Source organism: Diaphorina citri, unplaced genomic scaffold (assembly GCF_000475195.1).
Source record: "Diaphorina citri unplaced genomic scaffold, Diaci psyllid genome assembly version 1.1 scaffold2057, whole genome shotgun sequence".
Lineage (NCBI taxonomy): Eukaryota > Metazoa > Arthropoda > Insecta > Hemiptera > Psyllidae > Diaphorina > Diaphorina citri.
Genome location: NW_007379482.1, coordinates 53,913 through 75,968, shown reverse-complemented (window position 1 = coordinate 75,968; position 22,056 = coordinate 53,913). Strand labels below are relative to the sequence as shown.

General features: G+C 35.8%; 3 protein-coding genes across 4 annotated transcripts in view; 2 read left to right on the top strand and 1 right to left on the bottom strand.

The window, feature by feature from the left end:
* The window catches only part of LOC103518045, a 9,746-nt gene extending 7,477 nt beyond the window's left edge, over positions 1-2,269 (top strand). The window contains exons 3-4 of the mRNA XM_017447672.2: positions 1,199-1,379; positions 1,815-2,269. Of these exons, the coding sequence (XP_017303161.1) occupies positions 1,199-1,379; positions 1,815-1,910 (277 nt within the window). The 3' untranslated portion in view covers positions 1,911-2,269. The remainder of the gene's footprint in view (positions 1-1,198; positions 1,380-1,814) is intronic.
* LOC113471073 (equilibrative nucleoside transporter 4-like) overlaps positions 1-3,240 on the top strand; it is a 17,379-nt gene extending 14,139 nt beyond the window's left edge. Inside the window, exon 2 of the mRNA XM_026829951.1 lies at positions 3,044-3,240. Coding sequence (XP_026685752.1) covers positions 3,044-3,240 — 197 coding nt within the window. The remainder of the gene's footprint in view (positions 1-3,043) is intronic.
* Positions 3,241-5,957: 2,717 nt separating this feature from the next.
* On the bottom strand, positions 5,958-16,250 carry LOC103518043 (DDB1- and CUL4-associated factor 12). Of its 2 annotated transcripts, XM_008483099.2 has the most exons (5): positions 16,225-16,250; positions 15,890-16,120; positions 15,160-15,342; positions 9,514-9,642; positions 5,958-6,311 (listed from the first exon to the last, which is right to left on the bottom strand). In XM_008483099.2, exons 2-5 carry the CDS (start codon positions 16,010-16,012, stop codon positions 6,153-6,155), a joined length of 594 nt encoding a protein of 197 aa, XP_008481321.1. In that variant the 5' UTR covers positions 16,013-16,120; positions 16,225-16,250; the 3' UTR covers positions 5,958-6,152. The 2 variants fall into 2 exon arrangements, with proteins under 2 accessions (XP_008481321.1, XP_008481320.1); XM_008483098.2 differs by lacking the exon at positions 16,225-16,250 and having other exon boundaries at positions 15,890-16,164.
* Positions 16,251-22,056: the final 5,806 nt, after the last annotated feature.

Sequence of the window (22,056 nt, the reverse complement as noted above, 5' to 3'; positions counted from 1 at the left end):
TCACTATTATTTTAGTATTTTTCCCTCCAGGTTGCGCGTAAGACAGACTTCGTTCAGTTCTACATTACCCTATGCAGAGAATCCCGACGTATTACATTGGAACCTAGTGAAGATGCAGGACTGGTGAGTTGAATTTGTCAACGCTGAGTTTTATAACGAAAAAACGCCACACTTAGGTAGCGTTGAAGTTGGTGTTTTCTACCAAAAGTAATCGAGTTTCCAGACTTTTCAAACAACCCTTACCCTAGTAACCAAAATGGGATTTTATCCGGTTAGAACTCAGATAGATTCCGGGTAGAAAAGAGGATTTTGTCCGGATTATCCGATCCTGTACCCAGATTCTATCCCGATTCTACTCGGGTAGGAACCGGATAAACCGGATTATAATAACAATCTTAATATGTAAATAATAAATATAAAAATGAAATGAAATTCTTTCGCTCTACAGATGGACACCTCCTCATCAGAGCAGCATGGACAGTCCTCCTCCTCCTCTCGTCTCAACCCTCCCAGTGGGGGCAATATCATCGCGGGCAAAACCTCTCCCTCGCCCGCGTCTGTGGGGGGCAGCACGGGCCTCAGTTTTGCCAATCCTGTGTATGAACCCAACGTCCAAACCGGACCTACGTATAAGGTAGGTTCAAGCTCGACATTATGGCGTCTGGCTGTGGGACTATAAACAGGGAGGGGAACAGCTAACCCTAACCAGCCTAGCAAGCTGGCAGTTCTTCAAAGGGTTCTCTCTACTTTTAAAGATCAAGCACAAGTCCTATCGGCGTTTTATGATGTTTTCCCCAAAAAAGCTAAAATATGACGTTTTAGTATGATATCATGACATTATGACGTTTGAAGGACTCTGTTCATTACATATGTGAATATTTCTTATTTCTCAATGAAATAAGGTAGAAACACACTACCCTCACGTCACATGAGCTCATGTAACGTGAGGGCAGTGTGTTTCTTCATCTTCTTCGCCTTTTCCCGTGTACAGACGGGGTCGCCTCTCGTCCTAACTAGGGTGATTGCTTTGGGCTGACATTTGATTTTGGCTACAAAATGTTTTTGACTAGGCAATGTAGGAGGTATTTAATTATGTGAATATTTCTCATTTCTCAATAAAACTTGAGATAGAAACACACTACCCTCACGTCACGTGAGGGCAGTGTGTTTCTACATTTACCTTATTTTATGCTTCCAGTATCAAGCATATCTCAAAGGCTCTCAACACTACTCTAACCCCTACATTATCAGGAGGACTAAGCAGTCCCGCTACTTCAGTCCTATCTCTAGCAACCAGTACAGTTAAGTCTGGATCGGGACTGATCACCAAGCTGGTAGCCCTGACTAGTACCGTGGCTACGACACTGGTTGCGCCGCAGGTAACACTTTTTTTTTCTCCAAAAAATGCCATTTTCACCAAGGACCTATCGAAATTTTCTCATCGGATTTTGGTCCAGATGAGGCTTTTTAGGTGCCTATAGGGGGGTGTACGGGCAATTTTTAAAATTAGGTACCTACCCTGAAACAAGCTGAAATATTAAATTTCTGTATTCCTATTCTGTTTTCATGTGATCAGGTGTTCGATCAGGGGTTGGATGGAAGAGAATGCCCTAGGCATTGATCCCGCCCCTGAGTTGGGATTTTTCAATATTTTTCTTTCTTTTATAATTTTTTTTTATTTATTCAATTTTCGTTTACATTTGTTATTCTCTTATCATTTTGTTTTGTGTACCGGTTTGTAAATATTGTAAAATCCTAACAAAGTGTTATATAATAATATTCTAAATTTGTCTGTTCTGTTTCCATATTCTCAGGTGATCTCTAGTACAATGTCTGGCATTATCATCAACAATTCCACATCTGCTACCACGCACAGTCCTGACATAGACAACAATTCTATCATATTCTAATATCCATATTGAAGCGTGTACAAAATGATGAAGGCAAAAAGAATCGATATTCTAATATCCATATTGAAGCGTGTACAAAATGATGAAGGCAAAAAGAATCGATATTCTATGATCCATAATTGAAGCGTGTACAAAATGATGAAGGCAAAAAGAATCCACCAGAAGGAATATCTGGGGAAAATATAATCGAAAAAATTCGAAAAATCTGTCAATTTGGTGTACAAAATATAAAATCTTTGTACATAAAAATTCTTTTATAATAATATGAGCTATCTTTATCTTAATTATTAGTTCTTTTTTTATCTTAATTGTTAAATTCAATAAATCCCCTATTTTCATGTCTTCTGTTAGCCGTTATTTATTATCTTACACCTAACAGTAGGTAATTGAAACTATTGAAAGTCCTTTCTTTGTTTTGTTTTTTACCCTTAATGTATTTTATTTGATTTTTTTTTGTAATAATTTTATATTATTATTTTAATTACTTTCGGAAATTGTTTTCCCCTATTATTATTATTATTTCATAGGTACCTACTTTTCTTAATTTTATTGTTGTCCATAGAAAGTGACCTCTTTTAGTTTCACATTATCCAGGACAATTTGTACATTTCTGTATCATAGAGAGAGTTGCAAAGGGAATAAGGACGTTGTTAATATTATTATTATTATTCCAAGATAGATATCTTGTTTTGTTATGCAGTAAAATCTCGTTATAGTTTTTTGTTGTAAGCGGGAGTACGTCATATTTATTTCCAATACGTTATATTGTATTTTGAAAGGAAGGGAAATATAATTTGAAGAGAAGGTCAAGGTTCGTCATATCGAGGTTTTACTGTACCTGTGATGTATAATGTTTCTAAAATGATGGATAATAGTCATGCCATGCCTTTTCTACAAGTTTGGCCATGCCTCGGGATGAACTAGCGGGATTCCGGAGCGAAGCGACGGAATTCAGCTAGTAAATAAAATAATAAAATCATCTAGGTGTTATTTGTGATTGTGTTGAAGCTGATGGACTCTTCAAAAGTTTTGTGGGTATCACAGTAGTACTACTAAATGCCTCATTTATTACTAATAGGTATTTCCTATTTAACAATCTTTTAAGCACAAAACCGATTTATTTTCTTCCACAGGAGGTATCTACGTCCGTTGGCAAGTGGCCAAACACATCTGGCACTACATGCTCACGATCGCTCTGGCTTACTTTGTCACCCTGTGTTTATATCCGGGTATAGAATCTGAGATCCCATCCTGTACGTATGGAAACTGGATGCCTGTTATCCTCATGGCCGGGTTTAACGCGGCTGATCTTGTGGGGAAAGTAAGTTGAGAGATATACGAGTATATTTTTGATTTATATAACGATTTTTTTTCTTTTTTAGTTTGAAAGGTAGGAGCGATAATCGAACCCGTGACCTAGCGTTCACAAGGCAGACGGGCTTCTTTTTTTTATGTAACGAAAAAGCATGCACCTGGAAATGGAACTCTTCTATGTATGCTTCCCCTCAAAAAGTCCCTTCTTGAATTTCCATTAACTTTACTATTAACTAATAATAGGTAATACTCATTTATATAGGTACTGTTAGAATAGAACTAAAGAGTCCCTACACACCAGCTATGTACTCATATTTTTATGGTTCAATTTTTCTAATAGGTACTATTGAATACAAAATTTCATACTTCGACCGTGATTGAACCCGCGACCTCCTGTTTATCAGGCGAACGTTTTGACCACTACACCACCGTGTTTCGACTGTCCCGTCCCATGCTCCTCGCATTGTCTCGTCTCATGCTCCTCGCATTGTCTCGTCTCATGCTCCTCGCATTGTCTCGTCTCATGCTCCTCGCATTGTCTCGTCTCATGCTCCTCGCATTGTCCCGTCTCATGCTCCTCGCATTGTCTCGTCTCATTCTAGGTTTCATAATCCGCCCCGGGCGGGAATCGAACCCGCGGCCTAGCGCTTACAAGGCAGACGCGCTACCAACCAAGCTAACTAGGCTGGCTCTAGTCGCATTTATCCAGCACCTAACGGGAAATATTGTTACTTCTCGCTGGTGAGGGGCATGCTACGACACAGACCACATGAGTCTACATAATATAGCCGTAGTTTCTTTACTACGAAATAAATTTGGCGATGAAACGCTATTTTTACTTTCCTTGTCCTAAATCCTATAGGAAGGAAAGTAATGTAATCGGGTGAATTTTTCGATGGTCAGTTTTTTTTTTTTTTTTAGCTTCAGTAACTTTGCGAATTACTAGGTAAATATAATCCATGATTTTAGAAACACCCTATACATTGTTAATCGTAGGGTCTCAACAGTGTGATAAATGATCTCAGTTGGTTCTTGTAAAGAAATTCAAATATTTTATCAACTCAAAATTTTAGACACCCGTTAATTATTTATTTTTCTCTTGATTTTAATATCGTTCTTGCCACTTCGGACTCATTGGGACAGAATTAAGCAGAAAGGAACCAACCATAGGGAATTGCCTTATGGATGGTTCTTTTTTCTTTAATGCTGTCTATGAGTTTATGGTATATTAACATTAAGTATGTTGTAAAATGAAATCCAATATAACACAGAATTATATCGAATTAAATTTGTTTTACATTATTTTTTCGTTCGTAATTTCAGCAAACTCAGTGGTTAGCGAAGCCTAGTTAACTTGACATTAATTAGACTTACTTTATCATGGACACTCGTTGCTTTAAGTTGAAAGTCCAGAAGAGGTTAGGTAGTAGTAGTAATAATAATAGTGCTTATTTATACTGCTCGCATAGGACTGAAAAGTCCCTTTACTCCAGCAGTAGGCTACTACTATTATTGTGGTCAAATTCTCAAATTATATTGAGGATAAAATTCCATACTTCGGCTGGGATTAAACCCACGCCCTCCTGTTTACCAAGCGAGCGTCTTGACCACTACACCACCAAGAGTAGTGCGTCTTGTAAGCGTTAGATCACGGGTTCGATTACCGCCCGGGACGGACTTCATCCTAAACAGATAAGGTTCGTTCTCGGAACGGCTGGCTTTCTGCTATCCTGTCCTAACTATCTCTTCGCTTTCGGGATGATAATAATTCCGTTGTTATAGCTCCATCTATCAAACTTTTTTCTTATCGTTTTAAAATAAAAAGTCTAAATATACATCATAATAGTCATAAATAGGAATCAAGACATATATATTATGTATTTGTTCACTCAAATAAATAGTTTTATACAATATCTACATAATTTCTCTAGGAAGAGGGTCTGTGCATAGAGGAAAATTATTTTTGTTCAATTACAAATGATAATTTCAAAAAATGTATTATCTTAGAATTCTTAGATGTTTGAAAAATAACATATGTGAATTCATATTCGTACGTACATATTCGTCCTGCATGCAAATGGAGTCAACAAAGGAAAGAGGCTCATTCCCGGAAGATGAAGGCTTACTGGCAAAGAAGAAAAGCCAGTGAGAATTAAAACTACGTGGTCCAAGTTGGCCGAAACGATAGCAAAAATAATAATAATAATAATAATAAAAAGTGGGCGAAAAAAAAAAAAAAAAAAAAAAAAAAAAAAAAAAAAAAAAAAAAAAAAAAAAAAAAAAAAAAAAAAAAAAAAAAAAAACATAATTATGTAAATTTCCAAGTTTCATCCAAGTATTTCTACAATCAAATAATTGTACAAAGAACATGCTGCTTCGGTAGTGCCTAGCACACAAGACAGAAGTCAAAGCAGTTGTCTAGTAAACCTCAAGGCGAGGGTTCGAATCTCAGCCAAGACAAGTTCAGAAACTTACTATAAAATGATGGATTTCAGATGCCATTTTAAAAACTTTTGCGGAAGAAAAATGCAACAGTCGTACACATATTTCCCTTTTGGAAAATGACTATTTCCGCTATTCTGAAGCTTGTTTCCTTTTTTTTTGGCGTGAGAGACGCCTGTTTCAATTCAATTTAATTCATAAATAACAGATATACAAAGGTGTTTTTCTCAAGTCAATACTGACTCTAAAGGTAGAAATACACTACTATCACGCCACGCCACGTGAAGTCATGGGGAGTCAGAAAGATGTAGTTCAAAGTTTTCCCATACTGTAGGTAATTTCATTCAAGACAACCACACTACCATCACGTTACGGCACGTCACGTGATGGTATTGTGTTTCTAGCTTTTACCTTAAGAAAACCATTGGAAAGAGGGAAAATCGTTTCCGAAATGAAAATAAGTTCCAATTCCAGTGTTGCCACATCTCACTGCCAGATGCCCGCGTAGTTGCCAAACATACTGGCGGGGAGGGGGCCCCCCGCTGCAAACAGACGGGTAGAGGAGAAGTCATAGCAATGGGTGTAGATGGCGGGCGTGTACTTCATCTGATGGAAACCTTGATCTGCGAACTCCTCATCGGGAAACTGAAAGCAAAAGCAATCAATCAAAAAATCAAATCTCAAATTCTTCGCGGCAAAGCAGAGCTTTTTCACAACTTTTGTGGATATCACAGCATTACTAAGTGCCTCCTTTGCAATCAATTTCCATATTTGAATAATCTTTTTCACTGGTAATGCCGCCACTGGTCGCTACTCGACTAAAGCAGAAGCATAAGAGATTAATTGGGAACTTCGACAGTCACCCAAAATTAATTAGACAATCTATCTTGTAAGATCTTATGTTCCCTGGCTACACAAAACTAAGGACATATGAAATACCTGTTTGTTAATCCATAACCAGCTATAATTATTTACACTGTCATTTATAAATAAAGTTATTTCTCCTTTCTTTAGTAGAAAATTTAAGAGATCAATTTTCAATTGAAAATCCTATGTCTGTGATTCTGAGCCAATAATAAGCTCTTGCAATCCAAACTACAAAATCCAAGTACCCAAGTGGTTATTCCCATTTAAGTCATTGGTGAAGGCCCTAGAATTTAGTCATTGGTGAAGGCCCTAGAATTTAGTCATTGGTGAAGACCCTAGAAAAAATTGATTTACCTCAGCTATAGCAATAGGATCCAGAGTGGGCAACCTATACACGGCCAACTGATGTGAATGTGTAGCCCCCGTCACTAGTAAACTCCGTGATGGATTCATCTGTAAGAAATGAATCCCACTCTGATGTTCCTCGGGCTCGGGAGCTGCATCTCGTGAAGCTATCGTAGGTATGTGATCAAGAGACTGAGTGTGAATGTCGTAGACTAAGAGTCTGTTGCATTTGGTGCCAAATACAATTTGTCGATCACTCAACCATTGGGAACAGAAAACCTGAAATGTGGAAAAATATATTGTTTGAGGAGAGATATAGAACTAAGTTTGACAATAAGCTGGACTTATGATATGATGTTATTTAAAACATATTTGTTAACCTTTGATTGTATTCAAGGACTAAGTATATGCTCACAAGTTAATGAAAAGTTCAATATGATACTGAAGACCCAAATGTAGAAATAATGTAGAAATACATAATGCATAGGTGTCATTATCAATCAATAGAACCTGACGTGTGCACAAGAACCCCACTCTGAGGCTAAGGTGTAGATAGATAGTCTTACAAATTGACTGAAGCTTGTATGAATCAATTTGTCGATCACTCAACCATTGGGAACAGAAAACCTGAAATGTGGAAAAATATATTGTTTGAGGAGAGATATAGAACTAAGTTTGAAAATAAGCTGGGCTTATGATATGATGTTACTTAAAACATATTTGTTAACCTTTCATCGTACTCAAGGATTATATGCTCAAAAGTTAACAAAAAGTTCAATATGATACTGAAGAACCAAATGTAGAAATACATAATGCATAGGTGTCATTATCAATCAATAGAACCTGACCTGTGCACAAGAAGCCCACTCAGAGGCTTCGGTGTACATAGATAGTCTTGCAAATTGACTAAAGCTTGTATGAATCTATGGTAGATGCTGCTTCATTATACAACCCTTGAAAATACCCCATCCATTACCCATTATATCTATCAACCCCAATGAAAGAGGTTCCTCTGATAACCACTTGTTTGACAGTCACCCGTTCAAATACTAATTGCGGACAACGTCGCTTAGCTTCAATGAACATGGTCAAACTTTGAGAGATTAGTGTTTTTTTTTTCGATGTCTGTTTTTGTCCTCTTTTCATGAGAAGTACCCAAGTAGTCTCACCTAACACCCATATTTATGAAGACTAAGAGTCTGTTGCATTTGGTGCCAAATACAATTTGTCGATCACTCAACCATTGGGAACAGAAAACCTGAAATGTGGAAAAATATGTTGTTTGAGGAGAGATGTAGAACTAAGTTTGACAATAAGCTGGACTTATGATATGATGTTACTTAAAACATATTTGTTAACCTTTCATTGTATTCAAGGACTAAGTATATGCTCACAAGTTAACGAAAAGTTCAATATGATACTGAAGACCCAAATGTAGAAATACATAATGCATAGGTGTCATTATCAATCAATAGAAGCTGACGTGTGCACAAGAACCCCACTCTGAGGCTTAGGTGTAGATAGATAGCCTTACAAATTGACTGAAGCTTGTATGAATCTATGGTAGATGCTGCTTCATTGTACAACCCTTGAAAATGCTCCATCCATTACCCATTATATCTATCAACCCCAATGAAAGAGGTTCCTCTGATAACCACTTGTTTATTCTTACCTTATTCATATTATTCAGTGATATCGGATGCTCCTTGAACATATCATGTGTAAGTATATGCCGAGAGCTGTAATGTTCCTCGAAACTCCTCACACCTTTCAGTCCACTCTCTCGACTCCGGATATAGTCAACAAAGTTGTACGATGTACGAAGAATTTGATGATCCATGTACTCGTTGACAATGTCATCATCTTCATCGTCATCATCGGAGTGATCGTAACAGATGAACTCTTCCGGGCGGTCTGGTTTCTTCTTCCTTTCGGCTCGGGCAGCTGCTTTCTGTTGACGTCTTACCTCAAGTCGCTGTCTGTCGGCACAGGGAGGGTTTCTGCCATACACAGGAAGACGTCTAGTGGAGGACATTCTGACTAAGGACTAGGCACAGCTGTAAAGATCTCTCGTGTAAGGATCTAGAGGGTTTTCTGTTGTGTCGGGGGAAAATCAATATTTGGGTTGCTATGATTTGGGTGAAAGTGTTACCTCCATGGAATGAACTGACAAGTAAACCACCAATCAGATAGGTAAAACTGTGTTAAAAAAACATTGTTGACCTTTTACACATGAAATGAATGCCTATGAACCCCGGAAAAAGCTCGTGCTAAGCATAGTCTCAAGGCATTTGATTGGTCGATTTTGACTTGAGACTGATCTAAGAACGATCATTCTTGTTCATAAATATGAGTGTAAACTGTAAGTATTAGATACCTACTTAAGAACTCCTGTTTATCCGTCCAAATACACCCGTGTACTAACCGCGTCAAAATACTAATTTACTACTTTTTTACTTAAGTTATATATAAAATGGATACTTACGAGTAGGTTTTTATATCCCGACTCGGAGTCGGGATATATATAAAAAAAATCTACTCGTAAGTATCCATTTTATATATAACTTAAGTAAAAAAGTATTTACAAAGGATGTCAAAATTAAATAAATTCATTAATAACTAACTTACTACTCACCACAAATCCTCGGCTGGTTTTAAGCACCACAGTTCGACTCGCATTGATACTTGACTCTAGATATCTGTTGGCTTTCAAATCATAGAACATGAGCATACCAATACCGGTACCTATCGTCAGGGTGTTGTCCTGAAACATATAAGTGTTTGTCGTTATTTTATCAGTAAAAAAAAATCTCAATCTTTTGCACTCGAAAAAAAAAAAAAAATTGAAAAAAGTTTAACTTTTTGGACTAAAAAAAAACAACAAAAAAAAACTTATTTATGGTTAATGGCATAGGTGACATGCCAACCGAAAAAGTGTTTCACGGCCCCCGAAAAAAACCCTTGGAAGAACTGCCTGCTAAATAGACTGGTTAGGGTTAGCTGTTCTCCTCCCTCTTTATCATATGTAGCTAGACACTGGTCTACTCTCTTTTTAACGTCCCCTAGCCAGGGACATTAAGTACGTCCAAGGAGATTAACGTAGATTTCTTTCTCCAGAGGTTTGACAGGGGGAACTGTAACTGCAAAAGTCTTATCGTCCCGAAATCGAAGAGAGAAGTAATACCTACAGGATAGGAGAAAGCCAGCCGTTCCGAGAACAAATATTATCCGTTGATAAAATCCGCACCGGGCGGGAATCGAACCCGCGGCCTAACGCTTAAAAGGCAGACGCGCTACCAACCAAGGTAATTAGTCTGGCTACTGAGACGACAGGGGGAACTGTAACTGCAAAAGTCTTATCGTCCCGAAATCGAAGAGAGAAGTAATACCTACAGGATAGGAGAAAGCCAGCCGTTTCGAGAACGAATATTATCCGTTGATAAAAATCCGCACCGGGCGGGAATCGAACCCGCGGCCTAACGCTTACAAGGCAGACGCGCTACCAACCAAGGTAATTAGTCTGGCAGCTACTGAGACATCAAGTTTTGCTGTTTCAGTTCTCCAATTTTACAAGTGAAAAGGTCGCGGTCGCAGCATTATTCCAACAGTAAGCTTTGATAAAATCCGCACCGGGCGGGAATCGAACCCGCGGCCTAACGCTTACAAGGCAGACGCGCTACCAACCAAGGTAATTAGTCTGGCTACTGAGATATCAAGTTTTGCTGTTTCAGTTCTCCAATTTTACAAGTGAAAAGGTCGCGGTCGCAAAATTATTCCAACAGTAAGCTAGCCTGGTTAGATTGTAGGGTAGCGCGTCTGCTTGCAAGCGCTAGGTCGCGGGTTCGATTCCTGCCCGGGGCGGATTTCATAGTACCAACCCCTCCTATCCTGTCTTCCATCTCCCTTCGCTTTGAGGACGATAAGAACCCCACATCCAAATATAATCTAAATTCTAAGTTACTACTCGTAAACTTATTCTATGTTAACTTTTTCTTTCCACCCCCCCCCCTTTATATTAGTACGTATTGATGTAAATTGTTTATGTAAAAGCATTAAAACAATGCGTTTAAACAATAATAAAATAATAATAATAAAGACCTTAGCAATTACAATTCCCTCTATCAAACCTATTAAAAAAAAAAATCTCCTGGTTAGATTGCAGGGTAGCGCGTCTGCTTGCAAGTGCTAGGTCGCGGGTTCGATTCCTGCCCGTGGCAGATTTCATAGCACCTTCCTCCTATCCTGTCTTCCATCTCCGTTCGCTTTGAGGACGATAAGACCTTAGCAGTTACAATTCCCTCTATTAAACCTATTAAAAAAAATCATACCTGGAAGCTGGCAGAACGTATCCCACAACCACTATAGCGGGCAGATATTTTCCGTATAGGTTGTAACGTACGAGAGTCCAACAGTAAAGTATAAGATCTGCATCCGATGGCATAGATAGAACCATCGTCCTTTACAGCCAGACATACGTTCTCCTGGGATGAGGGGAGACGACGGGATAGACTCTGAGAAACAGGAATGTCAACTTTTTTTCTTGTGATAATATTTCAATATTCCTGCGTATTGTAACTACCTACCTACTATTAAAAAATCATTTCACTTTTTCCACAGATATTTTCTGGGTTTCTACAAGTCAGCATTGAAAAATAAATATACAGGGTGGTTCGTGATTTGCGAACCACGCTTATATATGGGAAACAGAAATAGAACATGCAAGGAATAGAACAAGGTTAGATTGAAATGGTGGGAAAATATTCTCGTATTTCAATTGGAAATACCGAAGCAATTAAAACGGACCGTTTTTAAAAAGTCCGGCCAGGGTTCAGAGAATTTTTACTTTCTTCAAATTTTTACCAGTAGTAAATTAACGTTTTTATGCCTGGCTGGGGGACTTTAAACAAGGAGTATAACAGCTTGAATTGAACTTGTTAAGGAATAGAACAAGGTTAGATTGAAATGGTGGGAAAATATTCTCGTATTTCAATTGGAAATACCCTGCGTCAAGCAATTAAAACGGACCGTTTTTAAAAAGTCCGGCCAGGGTTCAGATACAGTCACCCGTTCAAATACTAATTGCGGACAACGTCGCTTAGCTTCAATGAACATGGTCAAACTTTGAGAGATTAGTGTAAGAGATCAATTTTCAATTGAAAATCCTATGTCTGTGATTCTGAGCCAATAATAAGCTCTTGCAATCCAAACTACAAAATCCAAGTAGGTACCCAAGTAGTTATTCCCATTTAAGTCATTGGTGAAGGCCCTAGAAAAAATTGATTTACCTCAGCTATAGCAATAGGATCCAGAGTGGGCAACCTATACACAGCCAACTGATGTGAATGTGTAGCCCCCGTCACTAGTAAACTCCGCGATGGATTCATCTGTAAGAAATGAATCCCACTCTGATGTTCCTCGGGCTCGGGAGCTGCATCTCGTGAAGCTATCGTAGGTATGTGATCAAGAGACTGAGTGTGAATGTCGTAGACTAAGAGTCTGTTGCATTTGGTGCCAAATACAATTTGTCGATCACTCAACCATTGGGAACAGAAAACCTGAAATGTGGAAAAATATATTGTTTGAGGAGAGATATAGAACTAAGTTTGACAATAAGCTGGACTTATGATATGATGTTATTTAAAACATATTTGTTAACCTTTGATTGTATTCAAGGACTAAGTATATGCTCACAAGTTAATGAAAAGTTCAATATGATACTGAAGACCCAAATGTAGAAATAATGTAGAAATACATAATGCATAGGTGTCATTATCAATCAATAGAACCTGACGTGTGCACAAGAACCCCACTCTGAGGCTAAGGTGTAGATAGATAGTCTTACAAATTGACTGAAGCTTGTATGAATCTGGTAGATGCTGCTTCATTGTACAACCCTTGAAAATGCTCCATCCATTACCCATTATATCTATCAACCCCAATGAAAGAGGTTCCTCTGATAACCACTTGTTTATTCTTACCTTATTCATATTATTCAGTGATATCGGATGCTCCTTGAACATATCATGTGTAAGTATATGCCGAGAGCTGTAATGTTCCTCGAAACTCCTCACACCTTTCAGTCCACTCTCTCGACTCCGGATATAGTCAACAAAGTTGTATGATGTACGAAGAATTTGATGATCCATGTACTCGTTGACAATGTCATCATCTTCATCGTCATCATCGGAGTGATCGTAACAGATGAACTCTTCCGGGCGGTCTGGTTTCTTCTTCCTTTCGGCTCGGGCAGCTGCTTTCTGTTGACGTCTTACCTCAAGTCGCTGTCTGTCGGCACAGGGAGGGTTTCTGCCATACACAGGAAGACGTCTAGTGGAGGACATTCTGACTAAGGACTAGGCACCGCTGTAAGGATCTCTTGTGTAAGGATCTAGAGGGTTTTCTGTTGTGTCGGGGGGAAAATCAATATTTGAGTTGCTATGATTTGGGTGAAAGTGTTACCTCCATGGAATGAACTGACAAGTAAACCACCGATCAGATAGGTAAAACTGTGTTAAAAAAACATTGTTGACCTTTTACACATGAAACGAATGCCTATGAACCCCGGAAAACGCAGAAATTCACATTTCAGTTAGGTACCTACCTATTTTTCATTTCAATTCAAAGTTTTCCAGATTTTTTTTCAAAAAATAAAATTGTTGGACAGTGTTGCCAAGGATGCCGTTTCAAATTTGTGCGTCATTATTATGCACATGAATTTTACTTAGATTTCAAAGGGCACAAAACGACTCCAACTCCAATGTTCACATAAAAATTGAATAAAATAATCGTATTCATTATAAGGCGTATTTTTTTTTTTTTGCAAATAAAACGAATAAGACAAATAATTTCCATTTTTTTTTTTTTAATCAAATAATTTTTATTTTCTTCAGTTTATTCGATTTATTTACAAATATTTTTTCAAATATTTGGAATAGTATTTTTTTAATTATTTGTCCGCCATGTTTTATTTGGTCTCTTTTTCTTTTTTGAGCGGCAATTTTAATTTTATAATTAATTTATTATTCTTGAAATTTGAAATCTTGAAACTTGAATAGCCGTGTCAACACTTGTGTGAGATACAAATCAATTTAATCAATATCCCATGTAGCCAAAGTGGTTGAAGAAGTAACCGCAATATTGAATGAATATTTATTTTTCAACGTTGACGCAAATATATGAAATGTGGTGTTGAAAGAACATTGAAGTATGGTTGAAATGAAATTTATTTGTCAATGGCATTGAATGAATATTTATTTTTCAACGTTGACGCAAATATATGAAATGTAGTGTTGAAAGAACATTGAAGTATGGTTGAAATGAAATTTATTTGTCAATGGCATTGAATGAATATTTATTTTTCAACGTTGACGCAAATATATGAAATGTAGTGTTGAAAGAACATTGAAGTATGGTTGAAATGAAATTTATTTGTCAATGGCATTGAATGAATATTTATTTTTCAACGTTGACGCAAATATATGAAATGTAGTGTTGAAAGAACATTGAAGTATGGTTGAAATGAAATTTATTTGTCAATGGCATTGAATGAATATTTATTTTTCAACGTTGACGCAAATATATGAAATGTAGTGTTGAAAGAACATTGAAGTATGGTTGAAATGAAATTTATTTGTCAATGGCATTGAATGAATATTTATTTTTCAACGTTGACGCAAATATATGAAATGTAGTGTTGAAAGAACATTGAAGTATGGTTGAAATGAAATTTATTTGTCAATGGCATTGAATGAATATTTATTTTTCAACGTTGACGCAAATATATGAAATGTAGTGTTGAAAGAACATTGAAGTATGGTTGAAATGAAATTTATTTGTCAATGGCATTGAATGAATATTTATTTTTCAACGTTGACGCAAATATATGAAATGTAGTGTTGAAAGAACATTGAAGTATGGTTGAAATGAAATTTATTTGTCAATGGCATTGAATGAATATTTATTTTTCAACGTTGACGCAAATATATGAAATGTAGTGTTGAAAGAACATTGAAGTATGGTTGAAATGAAATTTATTTGTCAATGGCATTGAATGAATATTTATTTTTCAACGTTGACGCAAATATATGAAATGTAGTGTTGAAAGAACATTGAAGTATGGTTGAAATGAAATTTATTTGTCAATGGCATTGAATGAATATTTATTTTTCAACGTTGACGCAAATATATGAAATGTAGTGTTGAAAGAACATTGAAGTATGGTTGAAATGAAATTTATTTGTCAATGGCATTGAATGAATATTTATAAAAAAAAAAATCTTACCTGGAAGCTGGCAGAACGTATCCCACAACCACTATAGCGGGCAGATATTTTCCGTATAGGTTGTAACGTACGAGAGTCCAACAGTAAAGTATAAGATCTGCATCCTATGGCATAGATAGAACCATCGTCCTTTACAGCCAGACATACGTTCTCCTGGGATGAGGGGAGACGACGGGATAGACTCTGAGAAACAGGAATGGAACATGCAAGGAATAGAACAAGGTTAGATTGAAATGGTGGGAAAATATTCTCGTATTTCAATTGGAAATACCCTGCGTCAAGCAATTAAAACGGACGGTTTTTAAAAAGTCCGGCCAGGGTTCAGAGAATTTTTACTTTCTTCAAATTTTTACCAGTAGTAAATTAATGTTTTTATGCCTGGGGGCCATTAAACAGGGAGTATAACGGCCTGAATTTAACTTGTTAAAGAAATAGCTAAAGTTGAGTGCGAAGGGTATCCACTCGGAAAAATTGTAGCCAAAACCAAAGGTCAGCCCACAGCAATCCCCCTGGTTAGGACTGATTGAGAGGCTGGCGAAAAACGCCGACCTCGTCTGTAAACGGGAATACCTAGGCCCTAGGCGAAGAATAAGAAGTAAATTGATGTTTTTTTTTTTTTTGTACGTGGTTCAAAATCTTTCAGGCAATGCAATTTAAATGAGAGTGATCCCACATACGTACGACACGATTTTTTTCCGAACGAGCGGAGGCCTTAACACTAGTTTATTACCTGTTTAAAGTTCTCCATATTCCACACATGAATATATCCGTTTAGGGAGAGACACGCCAGCTCCCGCCGCTGTCTATTGAACGCAAGCGAGCGAATCTTCTGCGCATTCTTACATTCCTTCATGCGCACCGGACTGATCGACCCGTACAGCGGAATGTTCGTGTAGGATCGGGTGTCTTCGTTGACGTGCCAGAGAGCAAGCCTCGAGTCACGTGATCCCGACACGAAGAACTCGTCATCCAGCCAGACAGCGTCGAATACCCAGTCCTTGTGACCGTTCTGTAATGGGTCAATATGTTTCATTAAGAACTTGTGACCGTTCTGTTAGCGAAGAACTCGTCATCCAGCCAGACAGCGTCGAATACCCAGTCCTTGTGACCGTTCTGTAATGGGTCAATATGTTTCATTAAGAACTTATGACCGTTCTGTTAAGGGTTAATATGTTTCATTAAGAACTTGTGACCGTTCTGTTAAATGGTTAATATGTTTCATTAAGAACTTGTATGACAGTTCTGTTAAGGTTAGTAATACGTTTCATTAAGAACTTGATGACCGTTCAGGTTCAATATGTCATTAAGAACTTTGACCGTTCTGTTAAGGGTTTAATATGTTCATTAAGTAACTTGTGACCGTCTGTTAGGGGTAATATGTGTCATTAAGAACTTGTGACCGTTCTGTTAAGGGAATATGTTTCATTAAGAACTTGTGACGTTCGTTTAGGGTTAATATGTTCATTAAGAACTTGTGACCGTTCTGTTAAGGGTTAATATGTTTCATTAAGAACTTGTGACCGTTCTAGGGTTAATATGTTTCATTAAGAACTTGTGACAGTTCTGTTAAGGGTCCCAGCCAGACAGCGTCGAATACCCAGTCCTTGTGACCGTTCTGTAATGGGTCAATATGTTTCATTAAGAACTTGTGACCGTTCTGTTAAGGGTTAATATGTTTCATTAAGAACTTGTGACCGTTCTGTAATGGGTTGATGGTTTGACTACAGAAATGCATAGATTAAATGTTAGACGATGCATGGGTTGGGAATGGTTTCCCCCGTGGCACAAGCTCTGCTTATACATATGGATATTGGATATACCATTTATAAAAATTCAGTATGTTCTGAGAGTTGTATTGAAAAATAATAAAGGAAGGATGGACTGATAAATGGAAACTTAATAATTTAAAATTAATTAGACAATCTTGTAAGATCTTACCTCAAGCTGGATTATTATTAATCATATGAAATGTATTTTTACTTTTTACATCATAAGTGGAAAGTAGTAAAGTAGCTCATGGAGAATACAGAAAAATAAAAGTAAAAATGTCTGAAGAAATAAGAAAATGATTTAGAAGAAAATGCCATGGATCTGAGCTTGTTTCCTCCTCAGACAACACAGACTTGAGCTGAATAGCTTTTAGACGAGGAGGATTCAAAACATACTCTCAACCAGTTGAATATTCAACTTGATTATGTTGTAAACATTCTATCAACATTGAATCAACTAGAAATGGCTGCATGGGTAAATTACATTGTGACTTTCATCTAATTGTTAATCTTCTTTTATAACAAATCATTTTAAGTTTTTACTTGCTTATATTTACTTGCTAGCACACTCTTGTGGACTATTTAGTAGTAAGCTCCTTTTTGCATTTTTTTTATGACACAAATAAAGTGAATAGAAAAACCAAATAAAACAAATAAAATAAATTTTTTATTTGTTTAAAAAAATACAGCTATCTTTTATGATTTTCATGTGGAAAATAATTTTCCATAGGAGTGAAAAAATTATGCACACAAACTGCATTTGGCAACGTTGTAAAATGTTGAAAACAAATAGTTCTAACAATATTCAATAGATCGCAGCACAAATATCAAATCCCATTTTATTCAACCCATGTGTCGAGTTTGAGGTTAAGAAAAAGTTTTGATTTTTCGAGATGATTTCCAAATTTCAAATCGCGAAAGGCGGTTAAACGTTTATCTTCTTTCTTGAATTTGAAAAAAAAAAAGTTTATTTATTAATTTTCATTTTCCTTTTCTTCTAAAAAAGTGAACTGTTTTAGTGCTTTTATTGAAGTGTTGTAATTATGTACCTAGATGTAGTGTTTGTTATACATAGACAACTCTTCAGCCTGTGTTCCATCCTGAACTTTTTTCTATTGACAGTGTACTTTTGTTCTAATAGTCATAAAAGCCATTGTCTGACCAACCTCATATGGAAATTGGAAAGGCACTTCGGCACAAGCACATACCTAATCCTATGATAACGAAGAATTTGATGATCCATGTACTCGTTGACAATGTCATCATCTTCATCGTCATCATCGGAGTGATCGTAACAGATGAACTCTTCCGGACGGTCTGGTTTCTTCTTCCTTTCGGCTCGGGCAGCTGCTTTCTGTTGTCGTCTTACCTCAAGTCGCTGTCTGTCAGCACAGGGAGGGTTTCTGCCATACACAGGAAGACGTCTAGTGGAGGACATTCTGACTAAGGACTAGGCGCAGCTGTAAGGATCTAGAGGGTTATCTGTTGTGTCGGGGGAAAATCAATATTTGGGTTGCTATGATCTGGGTGAAAGTGTTACCTCCATGGAATGAACTGACAAGGAAACCACCGATCAGATAGGTAAAATTGTGTTAAAAAAACATTGTTGACCTTTTACACATGAAATAAATGCCTATGAACACCGGAAAAAGCAGAAATTAACATTTCAGTTACCTATTTTTCATTTCAAAGTTTTCCAGATTTTTTTTTTTTAAATAAAATTGTTGGACAGTGTTGCCAAGGATGCCGTTTCAAATTTGTGCATCATTATTATGCACATGAATTTTACTTAGATTTCAAAGGGCTCAAAACGATATATTAGAAATTAGACACCATTTCAAACAGCAGAACTTCAATGTTCACATAAAAATTGAATAAAATAATCGTATTTATTATAAGGCGTATTTTTTTGCAAATAAAACGAATAAGACAAATAATGTCCATTTTTTTTTAATCAAATAATTTTTATTTTCTTCAGTTTATTCGATTTATTTAAAATATTTTTTTCAAATATTTCGAATAGGATTTTTTTAATTATTTGTCCGCCATGTTTTATTTGGTTTCTTTCTTTTTTTTTTTTGAGCGGCAATTTTAATTTTATAATTAATTTATTATTCTTGAAATTTGAAATCTTGAAACTTGAATAGCCGTGTCAACACTTGTGTGAGATACAAATCAATTTAATCAATAAATTACATTGTGACTTTCATCTAATAATCTAATTGTTAATCTTCTAATATGTTTCATTAAGAACTTGTGACCGTTCTGTTAAGGTTTAATATGTTTCATTAAGAACTTGTGACCGTTCTGTTAAGGCTTAATATGTTTCATTAAGAACTTGTGACCGTTCTGTTAAGGGTTAATATGTTTCATTAAGAACTTGTGACCGTTCTAGGGTTAATATGTTTCATTAAGAACTTATGACCGTTATGTTAAGGGTTAATATGTTTCATTAAGAACTTGTGACCGTTCTGTAATGGGTTAATGGTTTGACTACAGAGATGCATGGGTTAAATGTTAGATGATACATGGGTTGGGAATGGTTTCCCCCGTGGCACAAGCTCTGCTTATATGGATGGGTATTGGATATACCATTTATAAAAATTCAGTATGAGAGTTGTATTGAAAAATAATAAAGGAAGGATGGACTAATAAATGGAAACTTAATAATTTAAAATTAATTATGGTTTGACTACAGAGATGCATGGGTTAAATGTTAGATGATACATGGGTTGGGAATGGTTTCCCCCGTGGCACAAGCTCTGCTTATAAGGATGGGTATTGGATATACCATTTATAAAAATTCAGTATGTTCTGAGAGTTGTATTGAAAAATAATAAAGGAAGGATGGACTAATAAATGGAAACTTAATAATTTAAAATTAATCTGCATCCTATGGCATAGATAGAACCATCGTCCTTTACAGCCAGACATACGTTCTCCTGGGATGAGGGGAGACGGCGTGATAGACTCTGGGAAACAGTCAACTTTTTTTCTTGTGATAATATTTCAATATTCCTGCGTATTGTAACTACCTACCTACTATTAAAAAATCATTTCACTTTTTCCACTTTCCACAGATATTTTCTGGATTTCTACAAGTCAGCATTGAAAAATAAATATAAAGCATGTACTTAAATATGGACTAAAGACACCTACTTGACCCATTGATACACAACACAAATCAATGAGCAAATAAAAAATAACTAGGTAGGTACTTGAATCTTCTGCCCCATATGAGGATAAATATTTTTTTATCCCTTACAACATGATGCCGTTTATTTCATTCCTTAATTCCCAGCCGTTTCTGAGATATAAGCGTGGTTCGCAAATCACGAACCACCCTGTATAAAGCATGTACTTAAATATGAACTAAAGACACCTACTTGAACCATTGATACACAACACAAATCAATGAGCAAATAAAAAATAACTAGGTAGGTACTTGGATCTTCTGCCCCATATGAAGATAAGTATTTTTTTATCCCTTACAATAGTTACAATCGCAAGAAATTAAAAATTTACAAAACCAAATAGTTTCTCTACACAGTAGGGAAACTATAGAGGTGTCTTAATGTTTGCTAAAGAATAAAGCCAATCCTTTTCAAGAACACATGGTTTAAATTCTTATAACAAATACTTACTTAACCGTTTCAAATTTACCCTACTGGTTCTATTTACAATAAAAAACTATATGTACAGAAATTAATATGTCTAATTATGAATTAAATACTTAACCGTTTCAAATTTACCCTACTGGTTCTATTTACAATAAAAAACTATATGTACAGAAATTAATATGTCTAATTATGAATTAAGGAGAATATCTACTAAAAACAAAAACAAAATTTGATCTTTGTATTTAAAATTATAAGAAGTAAAAATAAATAAGAAAGACAAAAAACTTTAGAAATAAATCCAGATGACACGAGACTGTAGGAAATTCGTGTTTTAAATGAAAGAGAGTGTTCAGAAAATTTCTTTATAAAATTCGTGAAATCTGAGAGCCACAGTAAGTAGATTATTTTATTATCATGATGTTATTATTTATTTCTCTCGATTTTAAGTTATTTTATTTAATTATTATTTTTATATATTTCTCAATCACAATTTTTCGAGTAGGTACCTACCTATATTTAAAATTACCGTTAGAAACAATCAAAAACAATAAAAGTGCTGTGGTCCCAGGCCCAAGTACTAGAAATGAAATTAAGTAGATTAAAAGTAGCAAAAGTGATTAACAAAAACCTTGTTTATTTGTAGAAAAATTATTGCACAAATCCCGAAAATGTTGCTATACTGGCCTATGCTTTTTTTTATCTTAATTTAAATACTGTACAAATTAATTAAAGCTATCAGAAAAATTGATTACCTTTAAGAGCAAATATTTGATAACTATAAAATTTAATAATTTACCTACCTACTTTATTGCCGGTCCTAAAATTCATTATTTCTTAATACTGCTAATTTATTCCTACCTATTTATTTAGTTTTTAGATATTTATTAAAACGGATTGGTCGGATTTAACGGGTTACCATTTGATTTCCTATCGAAGTATTGAACATTACCCGCACCTCTCTCTCTCTCTCTCTCTCTCTCTCTCTCTCTCTCTCTCTCTCTCTCTCTCTCCAAAAAAACTACCTATGGCAAATTTGTTACTCGCAAATTGGCACTTAGTTTCCCGATAATGTTTTGAATTCATAAATACCTAATTTGAATTTTATCTTAAACATATACATAGATTGGCACCTTAAATCATGTTCTATATTATTTCTTCTCAGAATAGTTGAGGAAGTACCCCCAACAAATGTAGAACAGAAAAGATGTACGTTCCTCCAAAGAAACTGAATTTTCTTGTAGAAAGCCTACCTGGATGTTTGTTTCACAAAAACAAACCTAATTAAACATAAATTAGACTAAAATATACTATTATTTAAATGTATGTATAAAATTTCACAATTGAGCATTTAAATGGCAATTTTTATTTCAGTCAAAAATGTTTACTTTTCTAAAAAATCCTAAGCAAAAATGTTCAGGCCTAGAAAACCACTGATGGATTCTATATTTTTTCTATGTTTTAGACGGATATTAATAAATTTATTTATTTATTTAAGGCGGGCTTTATAG

Excerpts from the sequence above, each read along its gene's own strand:
- LOC103518043 (XM_008483099.2), bottom strand. The coding sequence starts at position 16,012 with ATGAAGGAATGTAAGAATGCGCAGAAGATTCGCTCGCTTGCGTTCAAT. Across the intron at positions 9,643-15,159 it reads TACGTTCTGCCAGCTTCCAG|GACAACACCCTGACGATAGG; the intron begins GTAAGATTTTTT and ends TATATGTTTCAG. Across the intron at positions 6,312-9,513 it reads AAACCAGCCGAGGATTTGTG|TTTCCCGATGAGGAGTTCGC; the intron begins GTGAGTAGTAAG and ends TTTTGCTTTCAG.